Raw genomic sequence first — 21371 nt, 5'->3', positions numbered from 1 at the left:
GTCACCAAAACATTCCATGCATTTCGTATACAAAAATGATTTATCTAATTGTCTTCTTTCGCACGTCTTCAAAAACCCGATTCCCATACAATCCGTCACCGGCTCCGCATATAACGCATCTTGTCATCAATTATAAATTTCCACAATCACAATCCTCAATCTTATTAACACCAGTCTGAAATACAAGCCAGTTTTACACTGAGTCATAATTCTCTTTTCTTGGAAACCTTCCGTTAAAAGATAATAGAGAAAAGCCTGTCCCCAACTCCCCTAGTTAGTTTTTCCTAGACGTGACGTCACGCGCCGAATACATTTTTACCTATTAAGATCTGACACAACGAAAACAACTGGGTAACCTACTATATGAACGACAAAGTTTCATTAAGTTTTGCCCCTATTGTCCATTGCTCCTTAGAATAATGCACCTTTCATTTAAACGGTATTGCGCACAATGACCGCCCTTTCCCCAAAGGCGCCAGACCATAAGTGGCACCGGGTAATTCCCACGGGGAGGGGAACTGCTACCAGTTTTTTTTTATTTCTTTAAGCAGGACTTCAATACAAATATTTTTAGTTTTCCTATATTCGTAACGCTTTGTTTTGTAGGGGGAGGGGCATTGTTTCCCAGCCCGCTGGCGCCCATGGTCCACACCACTCTCTCCCCCACGTTCTCGATTTACTATATACGTCCCCTACCAATATTTTCAAATTTGTTAAGGATCCAACAGATTGCAAACCATATAAGAATTTAGAAAACTTTCACTTTTTAATTACCTGCATACACCTACAATAAAAACAATTCATATTTCCTTGTCTGAAAACTAAATGATAGTTGATTAAATGAACTTCTTAATTGACAATACAATAGCGAAGAAAGAAAAGGAAATATAATCGTCCCTGAATATTAAAACTTGCATCACAACATTCTTCCAAAACTATTTCTATATCAATTAAAGATCCACGCAATTAAGAATTACGTCACTTCCGCCCCTAATAAAATAAATACTCATCAAAATAATTTTGTGTTAAAAATCCGAATCTAACATCACAAATAGGCTAGGTCCCCAATAGAATCCGGCTTCCTAGCTAATCTTCAAAGCAGAACCCATATAAAACTATGCCGCAAATGACCTTGAAAATTTTAAATTGTGTTAATTCACTAATTAAAAGTGATTATAAACAAATTGGCAAACTATCCCATATCATCTACAGCCAATTTGGGTTAGATAGCGAATTTAACTGGTTTCATCTTGTTTTTCAACAATCATTTATTTATATATATATTTTTTTTAATTATAGACACTAATGTGTATCATAATTAATCAATAAAAATACGCAAAAAGACATATACAAAAAGATACACCAACTTGATTTTAATTTATGAAACTACTTAGATTCAGTTTCCTTAAAAAACATAAAGTGAATATAATCACTTTATCTTAAAATATTTCAGTTTAGCATAGACTTAAAATTGGAATAGAATAAATAAAAAAGAGAGAAAGAAATGGTAAGAAGAAAACAAGAAAGAGATAAAGAATAGGACTAGATAAAAAAAAAAAATGATTGCATCAAATTTGACATAATGTTCAGACATCAAAGATTGGCAAATTTTTCATAGGCATATTTTTTTTTTATCTTACTTTTCTTTCTTCAAAAACAGCGAAAACCAATTAAACAGAAAAAGAGGAAGAAATACTAAAAGGATAAGAAATACATACAAGAATGATAGAATATGATGTAAATTAGCTTATTAAGCCACTTTCCTGGTAAAAAAGAGGAAATTATTATCGTGTTTACTGATATTTTCGCCCGCTATCTATTGACTCCTGCCTACGTGAAGAAACCAGTTTATGGGTCCCTCAAGGGTTTCGGCTAATAAAATATTCATAAAACCTTAAAAAATTAAAAATAAACACAAATATGAAAAATAAAATGGTTCAAAACAAATAAGCAATAAGTCAGCGCAATCATTGCATTAAAGAAATATATGTGAAATCACAACAAATAAATACATGCTTTCACCCTCATTTGTACTTTTGATAGTTTTGCTATTTTTGATAAAATCCTAAAAAAACTTTAAACTGCAGAATAAAATGCAATCCATATATATTTCTAAAGAAATAATGTTTTCCTTTCAGGGAAAGGATAAAGGAAATCAAGCTTGCACTTCTATAGGAAGTTTGGGGAAGTTTATATACAAGTTTGTCTAAAATGCACATAAAATAATATTCAATGATCAAGGGGGAACATTCAGCCATTTTGAATAAGGCTGGAAATAAAAGAAAACTTTTTGAATTTAAAACAATATTTTAGATTTTTTGGAGGGGAATTTGATGATTTTTACTTTCGTAATATGAGTACGAGGAAACAGCAAAATTAACGTTATTGTTATAAATTGAAGATAAGTAATAGAATGTGGGTTCTTAAATATAATATGAGGGGTAGAATAAAAGCTCACCAGGTAATTTGAAACCAGTTCTTCATAGCTAACTTGGCAAAATTCATCCTTGCTAGGTTCTGTTATATTTATCTCGAAACGTAGCGCTTTTGCTGAGATCTTATCCTTTTTGGATGGGGCTGGGGATCCTAAGCTGGTTAACGATAGTTTTTTTGGCACAGACATGCTAAAATCATCACAATTCTAATTTTTCTTGCTTGACTTTTCACTTTTTCTCTTCACTTTGCCTGAATTCCAACATGGCACAAAGGATTTAAATCCAGCGCCACTTTATTTAAGATATTGCCATCTAGCTTAAAGATAATTTAAAATCAAATCCACGTGATGCCGGAATTTCATGGAATAGCCTATCCTTCAGAATGCATTCAGCTTCTAAAAGATAAAGGTTGTTATATATCAAATGCCGAAATTTGTGAGGAATTTGGCCTTTAAAAATTTCAAGATCTCACGTTTGGAAGCCGGGGTTTTGCCTTTGGCTAGCTAGGCTGTCCTTTAGGCTACTTGCATGATTGGCTAGGCCTAGCTTAAAATCTTGGAATAGCCCACCTTAGAAGAGGGGTCACTTTTTTCGGTAAAATTCTACTTTAGCTACTTTTGACTATCTTGGAAAGGGGTTAGGTTAAGAAAATGAAACTTTCAGGGATGGGTCTACAGGCTAAAGTATGTCCTGGGAAGATATTTTGAAGTATCCACCTCCACTCCTTCTCCCTCTAGAGGGTCCTGACCTTTGATGGCCTTTAAAAAATCTGTGTGTTATAACAATGGAACCTTGCAAAATAGATCTTCTGCTTAAATGAAATACAACAAAATTGTTTTCAGCTTTGCAACTTAGCTCAATCCCATTTTTTAAGGTTTTAAACATATGAATACATTTCCTAAATTTTGGAAATAAATTATTTATATGTCTTAAAATTCTGCTCAAATAACTGAAATTGCATTTTCAGAGCTAAACCCAGAGAAAAAGAAACTGATAACTGAAAATTAAGGTAAAATGTTGTTTCGTCATAATTTCAATAGGTATATATACCTGTCATGTAGGCAATTTTCATGACCCTCAAGAGGGAGAAGGAGTGGAGGTAGGTACTTCAAAATACCTTCCCGGTACATACTTTAGCCTGTAGACCCATCCCCGAAAGTCTCATTTTCCTAACCTAACCCCATTCCAAGATAGCCAAAAGTAGCTAAAGTAGAATTTTACTACCCTTTTTTCTTGTGAGATCCATTCAAATAACAGTAAAATTCTGTTTTAGCTACTTTTCACTATCTTGGAAAGGGGTTAGGTAGAAGAATGAAACTTCCAGTAATGAACCCAGGGCCACAAATATAGGTAAATATTTACAGATATCCACCCTTTGACTATTGGAAAAAATTAGTTTATAAGTTTATATAGAATGGTACTATCTTATCTCCTTAAGTGTGCTTTCCAATCTTAGGCAACACTCTGCAAGATAGTCTTACCCCAGGTTCACAGAGATGCAATTTCACATAAAAATGCACATTTTTGTGCATATATATATATATATATATATATATATATATATATATATATATATATATATATATATATATATATATATATATATATATATATATATATATATATATATATATATATATATATATATATATATATATATATATATATATATATATATATATATATATTCACTTATAGAAAGAGAAGACTGTTAGTTCTGTGGAGTAAAGACTATTTACTCCTGAATTCAGTTTGTTTGATTACCTTAGCTGTAGCACATTTGTTAAAAGCACATACTGCCAATTTTCCTTGGACTGGGAATAGTATGTTTTTTGTTTTCTCTTTATGTCATGTCGTTAGCTAAAAAATTATTCTGAGGAAAAGTTACTTGCCAAATAGATGGCTAACAAAAGTGTTTATAGGGTAAGTTTGTTTCTAGCTAGCTGGATAAAGAAAGTATTGCTAGGGAAAAGTTGCTAGTCAACTAGTTCAAAAATAAATTGTTTTCTGGGGCAATGTTTGTTTCCAGCTAGTTGGAAAAATTGTGTTGCTGAGGAGAAGTTATTAGTCAACTAGTTAGAAAAATAAAGTTTTGCTAGGGAGATGTTACTAGTCAACTAGTTGGAAAATGAATTGTTTTCTGGGGCAATGTTTGTTTTCAGCTAGTTGGAAAAATTAAGTTTTGCTGGGGAGAAGTTATTAGTCAACTAGTTGGAAAAGGAAAGTTTTGATGGGGCAACATTTATTGTCAACTAGTTGGCAAATTTAAGTGTTGCTGGAGAGAAGTTATTAGTCAACTAGTTGGGAAAATTAATTAAAAATTTAAAAAAAAACAGAAATAGTCCTCCAGATTAGAAACAAAGACAGATAAACGGAGGAGTATACACAATCTTTATCTATTAATTGCAAGATAGAAATGAAAAAAACTTCAACTCTGCATTCTTTTTCTTTAAAAAGACTGGAGGAATAACACTCTAAGCTTTAACAAGTTTATTCTCACTTTTGGGACCAGGTACAAGACTAATTATCCTGGGAATTAAAACAAAAAATCCCTGGCTTCAAAGCCCAATATATAACTCAAAATAAATCTCCCATTAAGAGGGAGACAGGGAGAGACATGGAAGTTGAAACACAATAGTGATAATTAAATTTGAAAGAACCCTATAATATTAGCATATTTTATGCTATTCAGAATAAATTCTAACTATTATTAGTCAACTAGTTGGAAAATGAATTGTTTTCTGGGGCAATGTTTCTTTCCAGCTAGCTGGCAAAATTAAGTTTTGCTGGGGAAAAGTTATTAGTCAACTAGTTGGAAAAGGAAAAATTTCTGGGGCAACATTTATTGTCAACTAGTTGGCAAAGTGTTGCTGGGGAAAAGTTATTAGTCAACTAGTTGGAAAAATTAAGTTTCACTGGGGTGAAGTTATTAGTCAACTAGTTGGCAAATTTAGATTTTTCCTATACAGATGGGCCAAATTTTCCAACTAGATGACTAAAATGTTTTTAATTATAAGGAGATTTGATAGTACCATTCTATATAAGGTTATAAACTAATTTTTTCCAATAGTCAAAGGGTGGAGTCCCAATATTTACCAAATTATGTTATTGAGTTACAACTAAAGTGAATATACCACTTGATGTCTTTTTTATGCTCTTTCTGAATATAATAATAATTTTTGTTGGAAATTAATTTTAGCCCCCACCCTTATATATACCAATTCAGGGTATATATTTGCATATTAGGGGGAGGGGGGGGGTAATTCCATTGGTAAATATTTACCAAATCATATTATTGATTTACAACTAAAGTGGATATACCACTTGATGCCTTTTTTTATGCTATTTACACATATAATAACAATTTTTGTTGGAAATGAATTTTAGCCCCCATCCCTATATATACCAATTCAGAATATATATATATTTGCACATTAAGGGTGTGGGGGTAATTTTACTTCTGATGTAAATGAGAGGTAAGTTTAAACTTTAAGTATGCACATTCCAAAATCAAGCACTGGTCTGGTAAGGGCCATGCACAACCTCACAAAACATAGGGAGGCCTACTGGATATAGTTTTCTTCAAGAGTGCTAGGACAGAGTTTGCATGAGACACAGTCTTCTTGCAGTTTGAATATGATTTACACTGGTTCTCAACAATGATTCCAGGATCCCTTCCTTCATTCACACTTTGCTGCTCTTGAATGTTATTTACTGCTGGATTGACCGTAGTATACTTGAAACCTGGGTTAGACTTGCCAAAATAAATAACATTACATTTATCAATATTGAAGTTTATGTGCCATTTTATGGCCCAGTTTTGAATATGGTTAAGATTTGCTTGTAGTCATCAGCATAGAGAGTTAGATGATTTGTAGTTCATTGAAAAATATCATTTATATAGATATTGAATAGGGTAGGTCCTAAGACACTACCCTGCAGGACATCACTGGTGACTCCACATCTCTCAATCTACATCTCTAATGTATACTCTGTTAATATATAGGCTATAGGATATTTTCAGAGGATAGTAGCATTTCATTTCACTATACCATGTTGTAGAGATCCAGAACAAAAGTGCTACTCTCTTGAACTGGATACATTAACAAAAGCTTCAAATATTTGCATTAAGCAGACCAAAGTTTAGATCTATCAGTTTGAGTTAACCAACCAAATAAAGGTGATGCATCAACAATGTGAGGAAGGGGCACAGCTGAATATAATTTTACCAATATCTTTCTATTTGGGGTATGAAATAAATCTACTGTAGATTTTACATATAGGCTACTCTTTTTAATTTTTTTAATTGTTAGCAGGTGTGTGCTTCTAATATTTTGACCATAGGTTATTCCTAAGTACTGCATTGAACTACTTGTGAAGACTCTTTTAACAGATTATATTTTTTAAAACAGCTATTCAATGTTCTCTTGTAGCAATGAAAGGTTGCAACTTAACATAAAAAAATTATTTGCAAAAGATCAAAGACTCTGGTCTTAAAATTCAATTCTTGAACCCCCTGCAATACTCATAGTTCCAGCAGATGTCAGCATGTTAAATGGTTGAGAACTCAGGACAAACCCTTGTTTATGACCACAAATAAGCCTAATAGGACTATTAAATTGTACAGGAGCCATCCAAATTCTCACACAACTTGACAAGTACCACTAAGACAAGAGTCCTACTACATGTCTTTTAACATTATACTCTAGTGGTTTTGAAAAAAAATCTGAGATTGCACTACCAAAGCTGCTGAAACATCCAATAATTGTCTTTTGTCGTTTGTGAATAAATGCACAACTGGGGTTTTGGCAAAATCCAAATTGCTGGTAATTACCTTAAATTACCTTAAATCGCACTTGCTAGCGATATGGACGAGTCCAGGGTACGCCAGTTAGTGATGATAGGGCCACGGGACATCAGCTTCATCCCATTGCGTGAGCCATAGTTTGGTTTCCCATTCCTTATCGAGATTGGCTTTGAAACTGTCAACGGATGGTGAACTCACTGTCGTTTTGCTCAGATTGTTACAGAGGCTTATGATGCAGTTGGAGAAGAAATGGTTCCTCTTCCTTGTATTAGCACGCGTCCAAAAAAGCTTTGCTGAATGACCCCTGGTTCTTGACAACTGGGCAGGCTGAAAGAGGTCCTTGTCATCAGACTTGAGCAGTTTGTAGGTCATTATCATATCACCTCTTCGCCGACGGTATGTCAGAGTTGGTAGCTTGAGGCTCTGCAGTCGGCATTCATACTCTTTGTCTCTGAGCCCCTTTACGCATTTAGACGCCCGTCTTTGGACAGACTCGAGGGCCATGTCTGTTTTATTAATTGGCGTAGCAACACACATTCTAAATTCTAATCTCGGTCTCACCAGGCTCTTGTAGAGTTTTGTGATTATTGCAGGGGATCTACTTGTCATTGTGCGTTTGATGAGACCGAGAGTTTGGTTCGCCTTTGCTACTGCAGCTCGGGTGTGGCAGTTGAAATTAAGGTCTTTGTCTACAACGACCCCCAGATCACTTTCAGAGGTACTCTCAGAGAGTGGCTGTCTCACACTGGCATTTGCTGACATCGAGTATTGCCATCGTTGGTTATTTCTTCCAAAATGGAGAACCTTGCACTTTTCAACATTAAACTCGAGCCTCCATATCTTGGCCCATTTGCCAAAGCTGTCAAGATCTGACTGTATTGAGGTAACACCTTTCTGAGTTCCAGCAGGACCAATGAGCTTTGGGTCGTCAGCATATAGGCTAAGCTTGCTTGTAACGGTTCTTAGAGCGTCATTAATATATACATTGAAGAGTGTAGGTCCCAAAACTGTTCCTTGAGGAACCCTGCTTAAGACCTTAGCTATCTCAGAGTAGTAAGCTCTGCCACCTTCACCAAAAACTCTGACCTGCTGCTTTCTTCCCTTTAGGAAAGACGTGATCCAGTCCACCACTCCCAATAGAATTCCAATTGCCTTCAGTTTCAAATGAAGCCTTCGATGGCAGACTTTATCGAAGGCTTTAGCAAAGTCTAGCAAGACCATATCCACTGGGAGACCTTGATCGAGGAGCTCAGTTATGTAATTATACGAGTCAATCAGATTGGTTTCGACTGATCTGCCTGGTCGGAAACTATGTTGTTGTTTCAATAGAAGGTTATTTGTGATCAAATGTCTAAGAACAGCAGTGTTGACAATACCTTCTAGGATTTTCCCAACAGCAGACGTAATACTGATTGGCCGATAACTGCAAGCTTTGCTCTTGTCTCCTCCTTTATGTATTGGCGAGATATGGGCTACTTTCCAGTCCATTGGTATGACTTTAGTGTCAATAGATTGCTGGAAGAGTCTTGAGAGGGGCATTGCTAGTTGGGAATGAGCTTCCTTTAAGAGTTGTGGATGTATGCCATCTGGCCCAACAGACTTATTTGGATTAAGCTTTTTAAGCCGAGATTCGAGCTCAGCCTGATCCACTCTTATGGGTGACATTTGAGTAGTGATTTCGTAGCATGGTGGGGTTGGCAGGGGGGCTTTGTCTGCAGGTGTGAAGACTGATGTAAACTGGTGGTTCATGGCATCAGCAATTTCTTGGGGGTCGTTTGACTGGGCTCCATTACAAACCAGCTCCGAAATCGTGTGTCTACCAGGCTTATGTGCTGAGGCATATTTCCAGAACTTCTTGGGATTGGTTTTTGAGGTTGCTGCGATGGCCTCCTCGTATTTATCTATCAGTTGTCTGGACAGGGCTTGAACTTTGTTCCTTGCGGCTTTGAACTTTACCAGGTAGTCCGTTCTGTGGGGGTCCTGATTTATGAGCTTCGACAGTTTCTTCTTCTTGTTCCTTGCAGCTTTCATTTCTCTGGTCATAAAGGGAAGAGTTTTCGGTTTTCTTCTCCACATGGTAGTTGTATTTCTACTGACGGTGTCTAACAACATATTTTTCATTTTCTCCCACGTGTCCTCTACCTCCATCGTTTTGACAAATGACCAATCGCACTGACAGAGTTCACGCCTGATTTGATTGTAGTTTGTATACACATGTCTGGTTAGATTCGATGTCTGTGGGTACAATCAAAATCGGCATTTTATAGCTATGTGATCACTATTTCCAAATGGGGGTTGCGATTCTATATCAATGAGTGACTCAGGATCATTTACCAAAACGAGATCAAGTATTGAAGGATTCTGTCCCTCTCGATATCTGGTCGGGAATGTCACTGCCAGGAACAGCGAGTGTGCTTCTAAGCAGTCAAGAAAAGACTGCATAACTGCATTACTCGTGTGGCCGTACCACTCAGTCCACTCAATCATAGGTAAGTTACAGTTGCTAAATATGACTAGATTCTTACACTTTTCAGCAGCACCGTCAATAGACTGGCACATAGCCGAGAGTGAGTTCTCCAGACTCGTCGAGGTGGGACTTCTGTAAAAACAACCAAGTATAATGGGACCCCCAGGTAGGTTAATAGATATCAAAATTTGTTCTTGGTAAGAAGCAGTTATTCCAAACTCTTGCTGAAAACACAGTAATTGGCCTAAACCTGGAATACTGGTTGGGGTTTTTACCCTTTCTTGGTATGTTTGACAAAAATACCTGTAGAAAATTAGAAGGGAACCAATTAGCTATCAACACACATCTGGTACATTAGCATCAGATAATCATTTCTCTAGGGATATTGGGAATGTCAACCCCCCCCCCCCCACACACACACACAATTATGCAATTGGCCCATCATACTTTAAAACTAAATCAAAAGGTATTATGTGTATGGTTACCAATAATACACCTCAGCAATGTATCCAGAACAACTGGGGGTATTAAGCTGAAACTTTTGGGGATACTACTATGACTACTTCTGCTCTTACAATCTATATAAACAAAAAAAGTGTAAGTGTATCCAGGTTAGCAAAGAGCATATGCAGAATCTTTTGGGATTGATATTAAGTTTTGTTTTTCAGATCAACTTGAGGTGGTATAAAATTAAATTAAAAAAATACTATTTGTGGCAAGATTAAAACTGTTGAGAAAGTTTCTCCAACATATAAATAGCAAGACAAACTATGGATTCTTAAAGAAAAAATCCAATAAGATGTAAAATGTTTTTTTATATGAAAAAGACTGTCAGTAAAAAATGAACAGAAATTAATTTAAAAAAACATTCTCAACAAAATAAGTTTTTCAAATAAAAGTAAAGAGCTCCATTAAGCCAAAAATGAGCAGAAATAACGTCAGGTAATCTTTCTAGGGTAAAACTGCCACAGATCACTATAAAAAAAACAACAAATGAAACTTGAAATGAATAGAAATCATGGACAGTGCTGCCTAAGTAAAGAACAATGTTGGCACAATGTATTATTATTTTTTTTTTCTTGGTCTTAGACCAGGGCACTTTGTATCAAAGGAGTTGTTGCAGAAACTTCGAAAAGGGCTCATTCAATTGGAAATTGGAGTGGCTAGTGCCTTTACTAATAGTCAAAAGTGATTGGAAGGCAACTAACACCCCTTCTAGGCCCACCATTTCCCCAAACACATCCAATCAAAATTTTGAGATAGCCATTTTGTTCAAAATAGTTGATTTCCAGATAGAAATTATGTTTTTGAGGAGGATACTCCCCCACAACTTTCAGGGCCAGGGTTGTAAGTTATGCCCTGGGGGCATATAAGGTTTATATAGAAAGTGTTGTTGTAGAAACTTCAAAAAAGGCTAATTTGATTGGAAAATCAAAGGGCTAGTGCCCTTTTTGATAGTCAAAGTGATTGGAGGGCAACTAACCCCCCTCTCACGCCCACTTTTTCCCCAAACACATCCAATCAAAATTATGAGATAGCCATTTTGTTCAACGTAGTTGAAAGTTCTGAAAATTAGGTCTTTGAGGATGACACCCCCCCACACAACCCTCAGGGTAAGGGTTACAAGTTATGCTCTTGGGCAAATAAGGTTTTTGCAGAAAGCATTGTCATAGAAACTTCAAAAGGGGCTCATTTAATTTGAAATGGAAATGGCTAGTGCCCTTTTTAATAGTTGAAAGTGATTGGAAGGCAACTAACACCCCTTCCACGCTTACCATTTATCCAAACACATTCAATCAAAATTTTGAGATATTCATTTAGTTCAAATTAGTTGAAAGTTTTGGAAGTTAGGTCTTTGAGGATGATAACCCTCAGAGCCATCAGGGCAAGGGTTATAAGTTATACCCTGGGGGCATATAAGCTTTTTATTGACAGTTTTGTCGTCGAAAATTGAAAAAGGGTGCATTCAATTGGGAATACAAAGGGCTGGTTACCTTTTTGATAGTCGAAAGTGATTGGAGGGCAACTAACCCCCCTCCCACGCCCACCTTTTCCTCAAACACATACAATCAAAATTTTTAGATAGCCATTTTGTTCAACGTAGTTGAAAGTTTTGGAAATTAGGTATTTAAAGATGGCAACCCCCTACAGCCCTCAGGGCAAGGGTTGTAAGTTATGACCTGGGGTATATAAGGTTTTTATAGAAAGTGTTGTTGTAGAATCTTCAAAAAAAGCCCATTCCATTGGAAGTTGAAATGGCTAGTGCCTTTTTAATAGTCGAAAGTAATTGGAGAGCAACTAACCTCTCACGCCCATCATTTTCCCAAACACATACAATCAAAATTTTGAGATAGCAATTTTTTTCAACGTAGTTGAAAGTTCTGGAAATTATGTATTTGAGGATGACACCCCTCCCCCCCCCCCACAGCCCTCAGGTCAGGGGTTCTAAGTTATGCCCTGGGTGTGTATGAGGTATTTTAGAAAGCTTTGTCGTAGAGACTTCAAAAAGGGCTCATTCGATTGGAAATTGAAAGGCTAGTGCCCTTTTTAATAGTCAGAAATCATTGGAGGGCAACTACCTCACCATTTCCCCAAACACATCCAATCAAAATTTTGAGATAGCCATTTTGTTCAAAGTGCAGGGCCAAGGTTGTAAGTTATGCTCTGGGGGCATATAAGTTTTTTTTTTTTTATAGAAACTGTTGTTGTTTTAGAAACTTCAAAAAAGGCTCATTCTATTGGAAATTGAAAGGGCTAGTGCTTTTTTTTAAAAAGTGCTCTTATGCCCACCATTTCCCCACACTCATCCAAACAAAATTTTGACATAGCCATTTTTTCAATGTAGTTGAAAGTTCTGGATGTTATGTTTTTGTGGCTGATCAGCCCCCCCCCCACAGCGCCCAGGGCAAGGGATGTAAGTTGGACTCTGGTGGCATATAAGGTTTGTATAGAGCGTTGTAATTGAAACTTCGAAGGGCTAGTTCCCTTTTTAATAGTCAAAAGTGATTGGAGTAAAACTAACACCCCCCACGCCCACCATTTCCCCAAAAACATCAAATAAAAATTTTGAGATAGCCATTTTGTTCAACGTAGTTGAAAAGTCAGGAAATCGTTTCTCTGAGGATGACACTCCCCCCCCCCACAGCCCTGAGCGCAAGGATTTTAAGTTATTCCCTGGGGGCATATAAGGTTTTATAGAAAGAGTTGCCATAGAAACTTCTAAAAGGGCTCATTCGATTGGAAATTGAAAGCATTAGTGCCCTATTTAACATTCGAAAGTGATTGGAGGGCATCTAACGCCCTTCTCAAGCCTACCATTTCCCCAAACACATCCCATCAAAATTTTGAAATAAGACATATTGTTCAACGTAGTTGAAAGTTCTGAAAATTATTTCTTTGCCAGCGCTGTCATATAAACTTCAAAAAATACTCATCAATTGGGAATAGAGAAGGCTAGTGTCCTTATTTATAGTCAAAAGTGATCGGACGGCGAATGCCCCTCCCCCCAGACCCATCATTTCCCCAAACACTTATGATCGACATTTTGATATAGCAATTTTATTGAAAGTAGTTGAAGGGTCCGGAAATTATGTTTTTGAGCATGACAACCCCCAACAGCCCTCAGGGCTAAGGTTGTAAGTTATGCCCTGAGGGCATATAATGTCATATAGAAAGTGCTGTCGTAAAACTAATAGAAATTTTGAGATACCCACTCAACTTAAAATAGTCTAAATATCACATAACAAGGCTTTGGGGTCGAAACAAACCCAAGAGACTAGGGGCAAGGGTTGTGAGTTACCCCAAGGGGGTATTTAAGTTTTTTATGGAAGGGATGGTTGTTTAACTTTAGAAGAGGCTCAGACTTTCTCCTATATCAATATAAAAAAAGACTATATCAATATAAAACGGACAGAACTTAATCAAAAAAACTTTTTGCACAAAGTTTTTCAAAAAAAATTAAAGAGCTCCATTAAATCAAAAAATTAACAAAACTAGAAGCAAATAATCTACCAAGCATACAACTACCACAAATCAGTATCAATAAATAAATGAAACATAAGACAAACAGAAATTAAAATAAGTCAAGCTCAAAACGAGCAGAAATTAATCCGAGTAGGGTTCTAAACCCTATGCTTTCTAAAAGCCAAAATATAATTTGTACTTTACTGAATTTTTTTTTTTTTAGTGTTTTCACTTATAACTTTAAGAAAACAAAATTAATTAAGATTTTAAGGAATAAATATCAGCGTGTGCATATTAAACTGACATTTCACATTTTTTCGGTAAATTCATTTGATTTTTTTTTTCAGTAAAGTACAAATTATATTCTGGCTTTTAGAAAGCATAGGGGTTTAGAACCCTTCTCAAATTAATTTCTGTTTGACTTACTTTAAATTAATTAAAGTAATTAATGACTTACTATTAATTAGAGTATTAATTAAAGTAATTAATAAATTAATGACTTACTTTAAATTAAGTCAAATTAATTCGAGTTTGACTTACTTTAATTTCTGTTTGTCTTATGTTTCATTTATTTATTGATACTGATTTGTGGTAGTTGTATGCATGGTACATAATTTGATTCTATTTTTTTTCTTTTTTGGTTTAACGGATTTCTTTACTTTAAAAAAAAAACTTATTTTGTGCAAAAAGTTTTTTTGATTAATTACAATAAATAGCCAAGTCAAACTAAAAAACAACAACAATGATTAACATACATGAGTAGGGAAGATAACCCCCATGCTGTCTCAAGACAAGAAAATAATTTGCACTTTACTGAAAACAAAATACATTTTAAATGTATTCACTTTTTTTACTTTAATAAATAAAAAATTATTAAAACTTGAGAAGTCATGATTGTATCAGCCCTACTTTTGTTAATTTTTGCTTTTTTTGAGTTTGACTTGGCTATTTATTGTTATTTCTGTTTGTTTCGAGTTTCATTTGTTTATCGGTGTTGATTTGTGGTAGTTTTACCCTTGGAAGATTACTCGACTATATTTCTGCTTATTTTTGCTAAATGGAGCTCTACTTTTCTTTGAAAAACTTAAACAACAAGTAGAACAATAAGGAAATGTTTTATATAAGACAGTGAAACACAACTTGAAATGAATATTTCGACCCTACATCCAAGGTTTTGCACAAAATAATAATAAAAAACCTATATAAAAAAAAGTTTGCACACAAAATAATTTTTCCGTAGTATTTGCCAATAATTTTAAAATCATGAACTTCCTAAACTCTGGTAAAGATCTAACTACAGTTACTCGCCAAAGAGGAGTTTATCAACTACCATGTGACTGTGGCAACTACTATGTTGGTAGAACCCATCAAAATTTGTAAGAACGACTACAGCAGCACAAAGATGACATAACTAGAGCCTTAAATTCTGATAGTACAAATATTTCTTTTGATTCTGCTTTAAGCAGTCATATTTTTGATAATCCTAGCCATAAAATGCTTTTTGAAGAAACATCCCTTATTAGCAATGATTTAGGCATAAAACAGGTTGTTCGGGATGTAATTGAAATTAGAATCAAAATAAATAGTAATATTTCTTTAAATAAGGATTTGGGAGAATATTCACTTAATACCTTCTATACAAATTTAAATAAAAATGATTTAACTAATTATATTAAAAAAAAACAGTAAACAACTCCACTCAACCTGTTACAGATAGACGTTCTAGGCTTGCTGCCAAAAAGGCAAGATCAGCTATAAAAGCTTGTTTGTAAATGATTTTTGTTCCATTTGAATGAATTGTCTTTTTTCACTTTGTTTGATGTACCAGTCCTGGTTGACCTTCCCTGAAGTAATTATGCTAGGTAGACCCCGGTGCCGCGCCATACAGGGAAGACCGGTGGCGTCGGGGCCAAAAATAGCAGCAGTGGCGGCGCGCCGCCGATGAATTTTTCGCGCCGCCGCCGGTGAGATGTCGGTGGCGCGCAGCCGGCGCGATCAATGTTGTTTATCATTTGAATATATAATCATTTGAATATATTTATCATTATTATTTAAATATAATACCTCCCTAACCCCCCCCCCCCTCTGGATACCACCTTGATAGGATACCGTCTCTGCTTTAAATTGAAAAGAAATAACTTTTTAAAAACCCCTGCTTTCAATAAAATAAATTTCGAAGGATTATCATTTAAATATGATAACTCCCTTCCCCCCCCTCTGGATACCACCATGATAGGATACCGTCTCTGCTTTAAATTGAAAAGAAATAACTTTTTAAAACCCCTGCTTTCAATTAAAAAAAAATTCGAGGTATTATCATTTAAATATGATAACGCCCTACGCCCCCCCTCTGGAAACCACCTTGATAGGATACCGTCTCTGCTTTAAATTAAAAAAAAAATAACTTTTTGGCATCCCTCCTTTCAATAAAAAAAATTCAAGATATTATCATTTAAATATAATACCTCCCAAACCCCCTTCACCCCTCTGAATACCACCTTGATAGAAGACCGTCTCTACTTTAAATTAAAAAAGAAATAACTTGTTGGCATCTCTGCTTTCAATAAAAAAAAAGTTGAAAGGATTATCATTTAAATATGGTAACTCCTTGCATCCCCTTCCTCTCCTCTGGATACCATCTTGATAGGATACCGTCTCTGCTTTAAATTAAAAATATAAATAACTTTTTGGCATCCCTGCTTTCAATAAAACAAATCAAGATATTATCATTTAAATATAATAGTTCCCTACCCTCGCCCCTCCAGATACCATTTTGATGGGATACCGTCTCTGCTTTAAATTAAAAAAAATATAAATAACTTTGGCATCCCTGCTTTCAATAAATGAAATCGAGGTATTATCATTTAAATATGATAGTTCCCTACCCCCCCCCTCCAGATACCATTTTGATAGGATACCGCCTCTGCTTTAAATTAAAAAAAAAATTACTTTTTGGCATCCCCGCTTTCAAAAAAAAATCGAGATAATTTCATTTAAATATAATACCTCCCTAACCCCCCCCCCTCTGAATACCACCTTGATAGGATACCGTCTCAGCTTTACATTAACAAAATAATTTACTTAATAATTAACTAGGTCACTATATGGTTCAGACAAACACGCGAAATAACGTTAAACAGCTTAGTGTTCCCCGGAAAAAAATTGAGGGAATGAGTAAAGGGGTAAAATAACAACAACAAAAATGTCGAAATTATTCGGATATGCCTCAAATTATGGGAAAACTGAGTCGTAGATTCGCCGTGGCATTCAATAAGATCCAAGGAATCGTGTTAAGAACGAGCACCCACAAATTCCAAAATAGGTCAATAGCCTATGAGAAATCCAAAAATACCCAAGACAATGAACAAATTACAATGGGGGCCCTGGGTCTATAAAAATATTTCTATGGTTTACCAGGTATTTCTATGGTAAAAATATTTCTATGGTTTATGATATACCTATGGTATATCATTTTCTTCCGATTCCGCTTTAAATTAAAAAAAAATAACTTTTTGGCATCCCTGCTTTCAAAAAAAAAAAAAAAATCAAGGTATTATAATTTAAAAAGATATCCCCCAATCCCCCCGCTCTGGATACCACCTTGATAGGATACCCTCTCTGCTTTAAATTAAGAAAATAAATAACTTTTTTGGCATCCCTGCCTTCATTAACAAAAATCGAGGTATTTTCATTTAAAAATGAAAGCCCCCCTACCCGTCCCCCTTTGGATACTACCTTGATAGGGTACCCTCTCCGCTTTAAATTAAACAAAAAATAACTTTTTGGCATCCCTGCCTACAATAAAAAATCGAAGTATTTTCATTTAAATATGACAATTCCCTACCCCCCCTCTGGATACTACTTTGATAAGATACCATCTCTGATTTAAGTTAAAAAAAAATAATCTTTTGGTATCTCTGCTTTCAATAAAAAGAAATTCGACGTATTATCATTTAAAAATTATAAAGGTTGAACAACAAAAATGTCGAAATTATTCATATATAATTACTGGAGAACTGAGTCATAAATGGCGTGGCGTTCAATGAGATACAAGGAATCTAATTAAAAGGGAGCATACACAAAAGCCAAATTAAGCCAGTAACCTAAGAGAAATCCAAAAATACCCATGACAATGAACAAGTCCCATTGGGTACCGTGGGTGTATCAAAATGTTTCTATGGTTTACCAGGTAATTTGATATCATTTTCTTCCGTCTCCGCTTTAAATGAGAAAAAAATTATCTTTTTAGCGTCCCTACTTTCAATTAAAAGAATTGAGGTATCAAACAGTTCGTGGTAACGAACTGTAAGTAAGAAGCGACCCGGCTCAATAGTAACCAAAACTCTAAAAATCGGAATTTTGCTACTAATAGATACATCAATAGAATTAGATTTTTATGCTGATTTCAAATATATAAGTTTCATTAAGTTTAGTCTTATCAATCAAAAGTTACACGCCTGAGAATATTTGCCCTATTTTAGAAAAAGGGGGAAACACCCCCTAAAAGTCATAGAACTCTAATGAAAATCACACTATTAGATTCAGCTTATCAGAGAACCCTACTATAAAAGTTTCAAGCTCCTACCTGCAAAAATGCGGAATTCTTTATTTTTGCCAGAAGAAAGATCACGGATGCGTGTTTATTTGTTTGTTTTTTTAATTTTTATTTTCCCAGGAGTGATCGGATCGATCCAGTAGACCTAGAATATCGTGGGCTCATCTGAACAGAAATAAAAAGTTCTAGTGCCCTTTTTAAGTAACCAAAAGAATTGGAGGGCAACTTAGCCTCCTCCCACGCTCATCTATTTACATATAGTATTTACTATTTATATATAGTATTTACTATTTATATATAGTAGTATACTATTTATATATAGTATATATGTAATTATTTTCATATAGCATTGGTTAATGGGAAGTCTAATGACGTTTCAGGGGGGATTTTTTGTGGTGGTGGGGGGTCGCAAGAGGGGGCTACGGGATAGGATCTTTCCATGGAGGATGTTTCACCTCCTTCATTTCTATGAAGGGGGGGCCGGATTTCCCAGTATTATTTGAAAAACGATCAAAAACTAAATTAAAAAAACAAGTTTTTTTAACTGAAAGTAAGGAGCAACTGTATAACTTAAAACAAACAGAAATTATTACGTATATGAGGGGGTTCACCCCCTAGTCAATACCTCGCCCTTTACGCTAAAGTTTTTTTTAGTACTTTCAAAAGAGCTATCTATTCTAATTAACCGGCCTATGTGAGTCAGGGGTTTATGATTCGAACAAAATTCGAACTTTAGTGTAAAGAGCGAGGTATTGACTAGGGGTAAACTCCCTAATATACGTAATAAAGACATACAGATATAAAAGTTCGTTACGTAAGTTAATTCGTAAGTTACGTCAGAACAAAATTTCGAGAAAGCCATGTAGCCAAAACAAGTAAAATTAATGTGCAAATTTCATTCTAATTATTCATGTATGGTGAGCTAAAATCAAAGCAGCATTAATTCAAAAACGTTCAGAAATTAAATAAAAAAACAAGTTTTTTTTAACTGAAAGTAAGGAGCGACATTAAAACTTAAAACGAACAGAAATTATTCCGTATATGAAAGGGGCTTTCCCATCCTCAACGGCTCGCTCTTTAGGCTAAAGTTTGACTCTGTCGCACAACTTTATTTTTTAAAACAATAAAAAACTTTAGCGTAAAGAGCGAGGCATTGAGGAGGGGGCAGCCCCTTTCATATACGGAATAATTTCTGTTCGTCTTAAGTATTAATGTCGCTCCTTACTTTCAGTTAAAAAAAAAAAATGTTTGATTTAATTATTATTAAAAAATGATAGCCTCCTATCCCCCCTTATAGGCAATCCCCCCTTATTACATTTTTTTATGAATCATATTTTTGGGGTAACTTCCGTTTCAGTCTTCAATTCTCCAACATTGTACATAGTCTATAGCAAAATTTTGTCTCAATAGAAGGTTTTTTAGGAGGGGGGGGGGTTAACATTTTTCAGAAAGAAGATTTTATTTTCTTTAATATATCAGGCGTTTTAATCGTTTAATAATTGTGTATTAAACATTAAGAAAATGTATTTAAAAATAGCACAAGAAAACAAAATTCTGCAAACTTACGATTCCGCTGTCGCAACTATCCGTTGAATATCAATTTCAAAATTCAAATGAATAGTGTATAGTGTATGTGTTCTGTTCAACTTAAAAATAAAATTCTTGACTACGGATGATGTTGGGAAACTGCATATGAAATGGTTTAATCGCATTTCATAAAGACGATGCTTTTGTCAGCATACGAAGAACCGTGTATATGGCAATTGTATTGTGTCTGTTGTGGTTTTTATGCAAAGTAACACAACAGACGAAAATTAACAAACAAGAGAGAAGTGAAGAATTATGATATACAAAGTAATATTTGGCAGATATAGTCACTAGTGATAAATCACTAGGGGTGGCACCGTGATTGTGTGATTTTCGGAGATTCGGAGAACCAAATTTTTTTTCGAGGTGACACATAGATTTTCGGGGAAATCCCCGAAAATTCAGGGATAGTACAAGCTCTGCTTGATTTCTAATCAGGAATATCGAAATAATTAACCACACGAGAAAAGTAAAGCTCCGATTTTGCGGTTGACGCAATAAAGAATTGCCGCCAAATTAATTCAGTCAGCCGAACGCCGCCGCCTCTGCCGGCGGCGGCACTCTGGTGGCGTTGCGACACTTGCGTGGCGCCGTGGTCTAATACTAGGACTGTTTTGAAAATATTTTAGTTTTAAAGATTGTATTTTAATGTGAGTTCTTTTATATTAATTTTTTCTTCATTTGTTTTGCTGAGGATGGCCCTTGGATTGGATATAGGGTCGAAATATTCATTTAAAGTTGCGTTCCACTGTCTTATATAAAAATTTCCCTATTATTCTACTTGTTGTTTATGATGGAAAGGTAGTGTGGTCTTCGTCGCTATTTGAAAACTTGTTTTAGAGAAAAAGCTTTTTAAATTAATAATCATAAAGAAGGTCTCAACCATAATGCAAGTGGTCAATGCCATCAATACCTGATACTTTTCAATGATTATTCTCTGTTGCAATATAGGTCACTGCCAATTGTGAAATGATAAAATTATTTTTCTCTCTTAAATGGGGCTCAAGTTTTTTTGCTGGAGACTTGTTATTATTTTGTTCCAATTTTGAGTTTTTTCTGCCAAATATTGTTGTGTGATGTTTCACCCATTCATATTCCAGAATGTCCATAGCTTGGGACTTCTTGAAAAATTCCCATATCACCTTGAATTCTTAGTTGCTTGGTCCGATAGTTTTTCTGCTTCAATGTATTTTTTTTGTCTAAGTATTTTTTTTTGTCCAATGAAATAACTTAAATGTACAACTCCACACCTAGGCTTATCAGCTTCATTCCAAATCTTATATCAAAGTTTAGCATGTTTATTGACATTTTTGACCTGAGGATTATTGTTCCAACCAGCCTTTTGGGTCCTAATCTGAACCCTGTGGGTAGGCACAGCTGAGTTTTTGGCAACTTTTAATGCATGACAAACTTCAATGCAGTAAATATTGACTGTAATTGGATCTTTGACACTGTGGAGTAACAAGTGGAATTGGACTCTTAATTTGTGTATCTTTAGGTCACAAATATGCTGATTATGCACATATTAGTTGTGTTTCAATCAGTTTTTCTAAAGTT

The 21371-nt window shown here is 35.1% G+C and overlaps 2 protein-coding genes across 2 annotated transcripts in view; one reads left to right on the top strand and one right to left on the bottom strand.

Annotated features, from left to right (window-relative positions):
• yem (yemanuclein) overlaps positions 1-2760 on the bottom strand; it is a 102766-nt gene extending 100006 nt beyond the window's left edge. Inside the window, exon 1 of the mRNA XM_089104629.1 lies at positions 2459-2760. Within this exon, the coding sequence (XP_088960755.1) occupies positions 2459-2623 (165 nt within the window). The 5' untranslated portion in view covers positions 2624-2760. The remainder of the gene's footprint in view (positions 1-2458) is intronic.
• Positions 2655-21371, top strand: part of Ankle2 (ankyrin repeat and LEM domain-containing protein 2) — a 220264-nt gene continuing 201547 nt past the window's right edge. Inside the window, exon 1 of the mRNA XM_089104640.1 lies at positions 2655-2843. Coding sequence (XP_088960766.1) covers positions 2783-2843 — 61 coding nt within the window. The 5' untranslated portion in view covers positions 2655-2782. The remainder of the gene's footprint in view (positions 2844-21371) is intronic.

This window comes from Artemia sp. Qi Xiang Cuo, chromosome 2 (genome assembly GCF_049724085.1).
Source record: "Artemia sp. Qi Xiang Cuo chromosome 2, ASM4972408v1, whole genome shotgun sequence".
Lineage (NCBI taxonomy): Eukaryota > Metazoa > Arthropoda > Branchiopoda > Anostraca > Artemiidae > Artemia > Artemia sp. Qi Xiang Cuo.
This window is presented reverse-complemented; position numbering and strand designations above follow the sequence as displayed.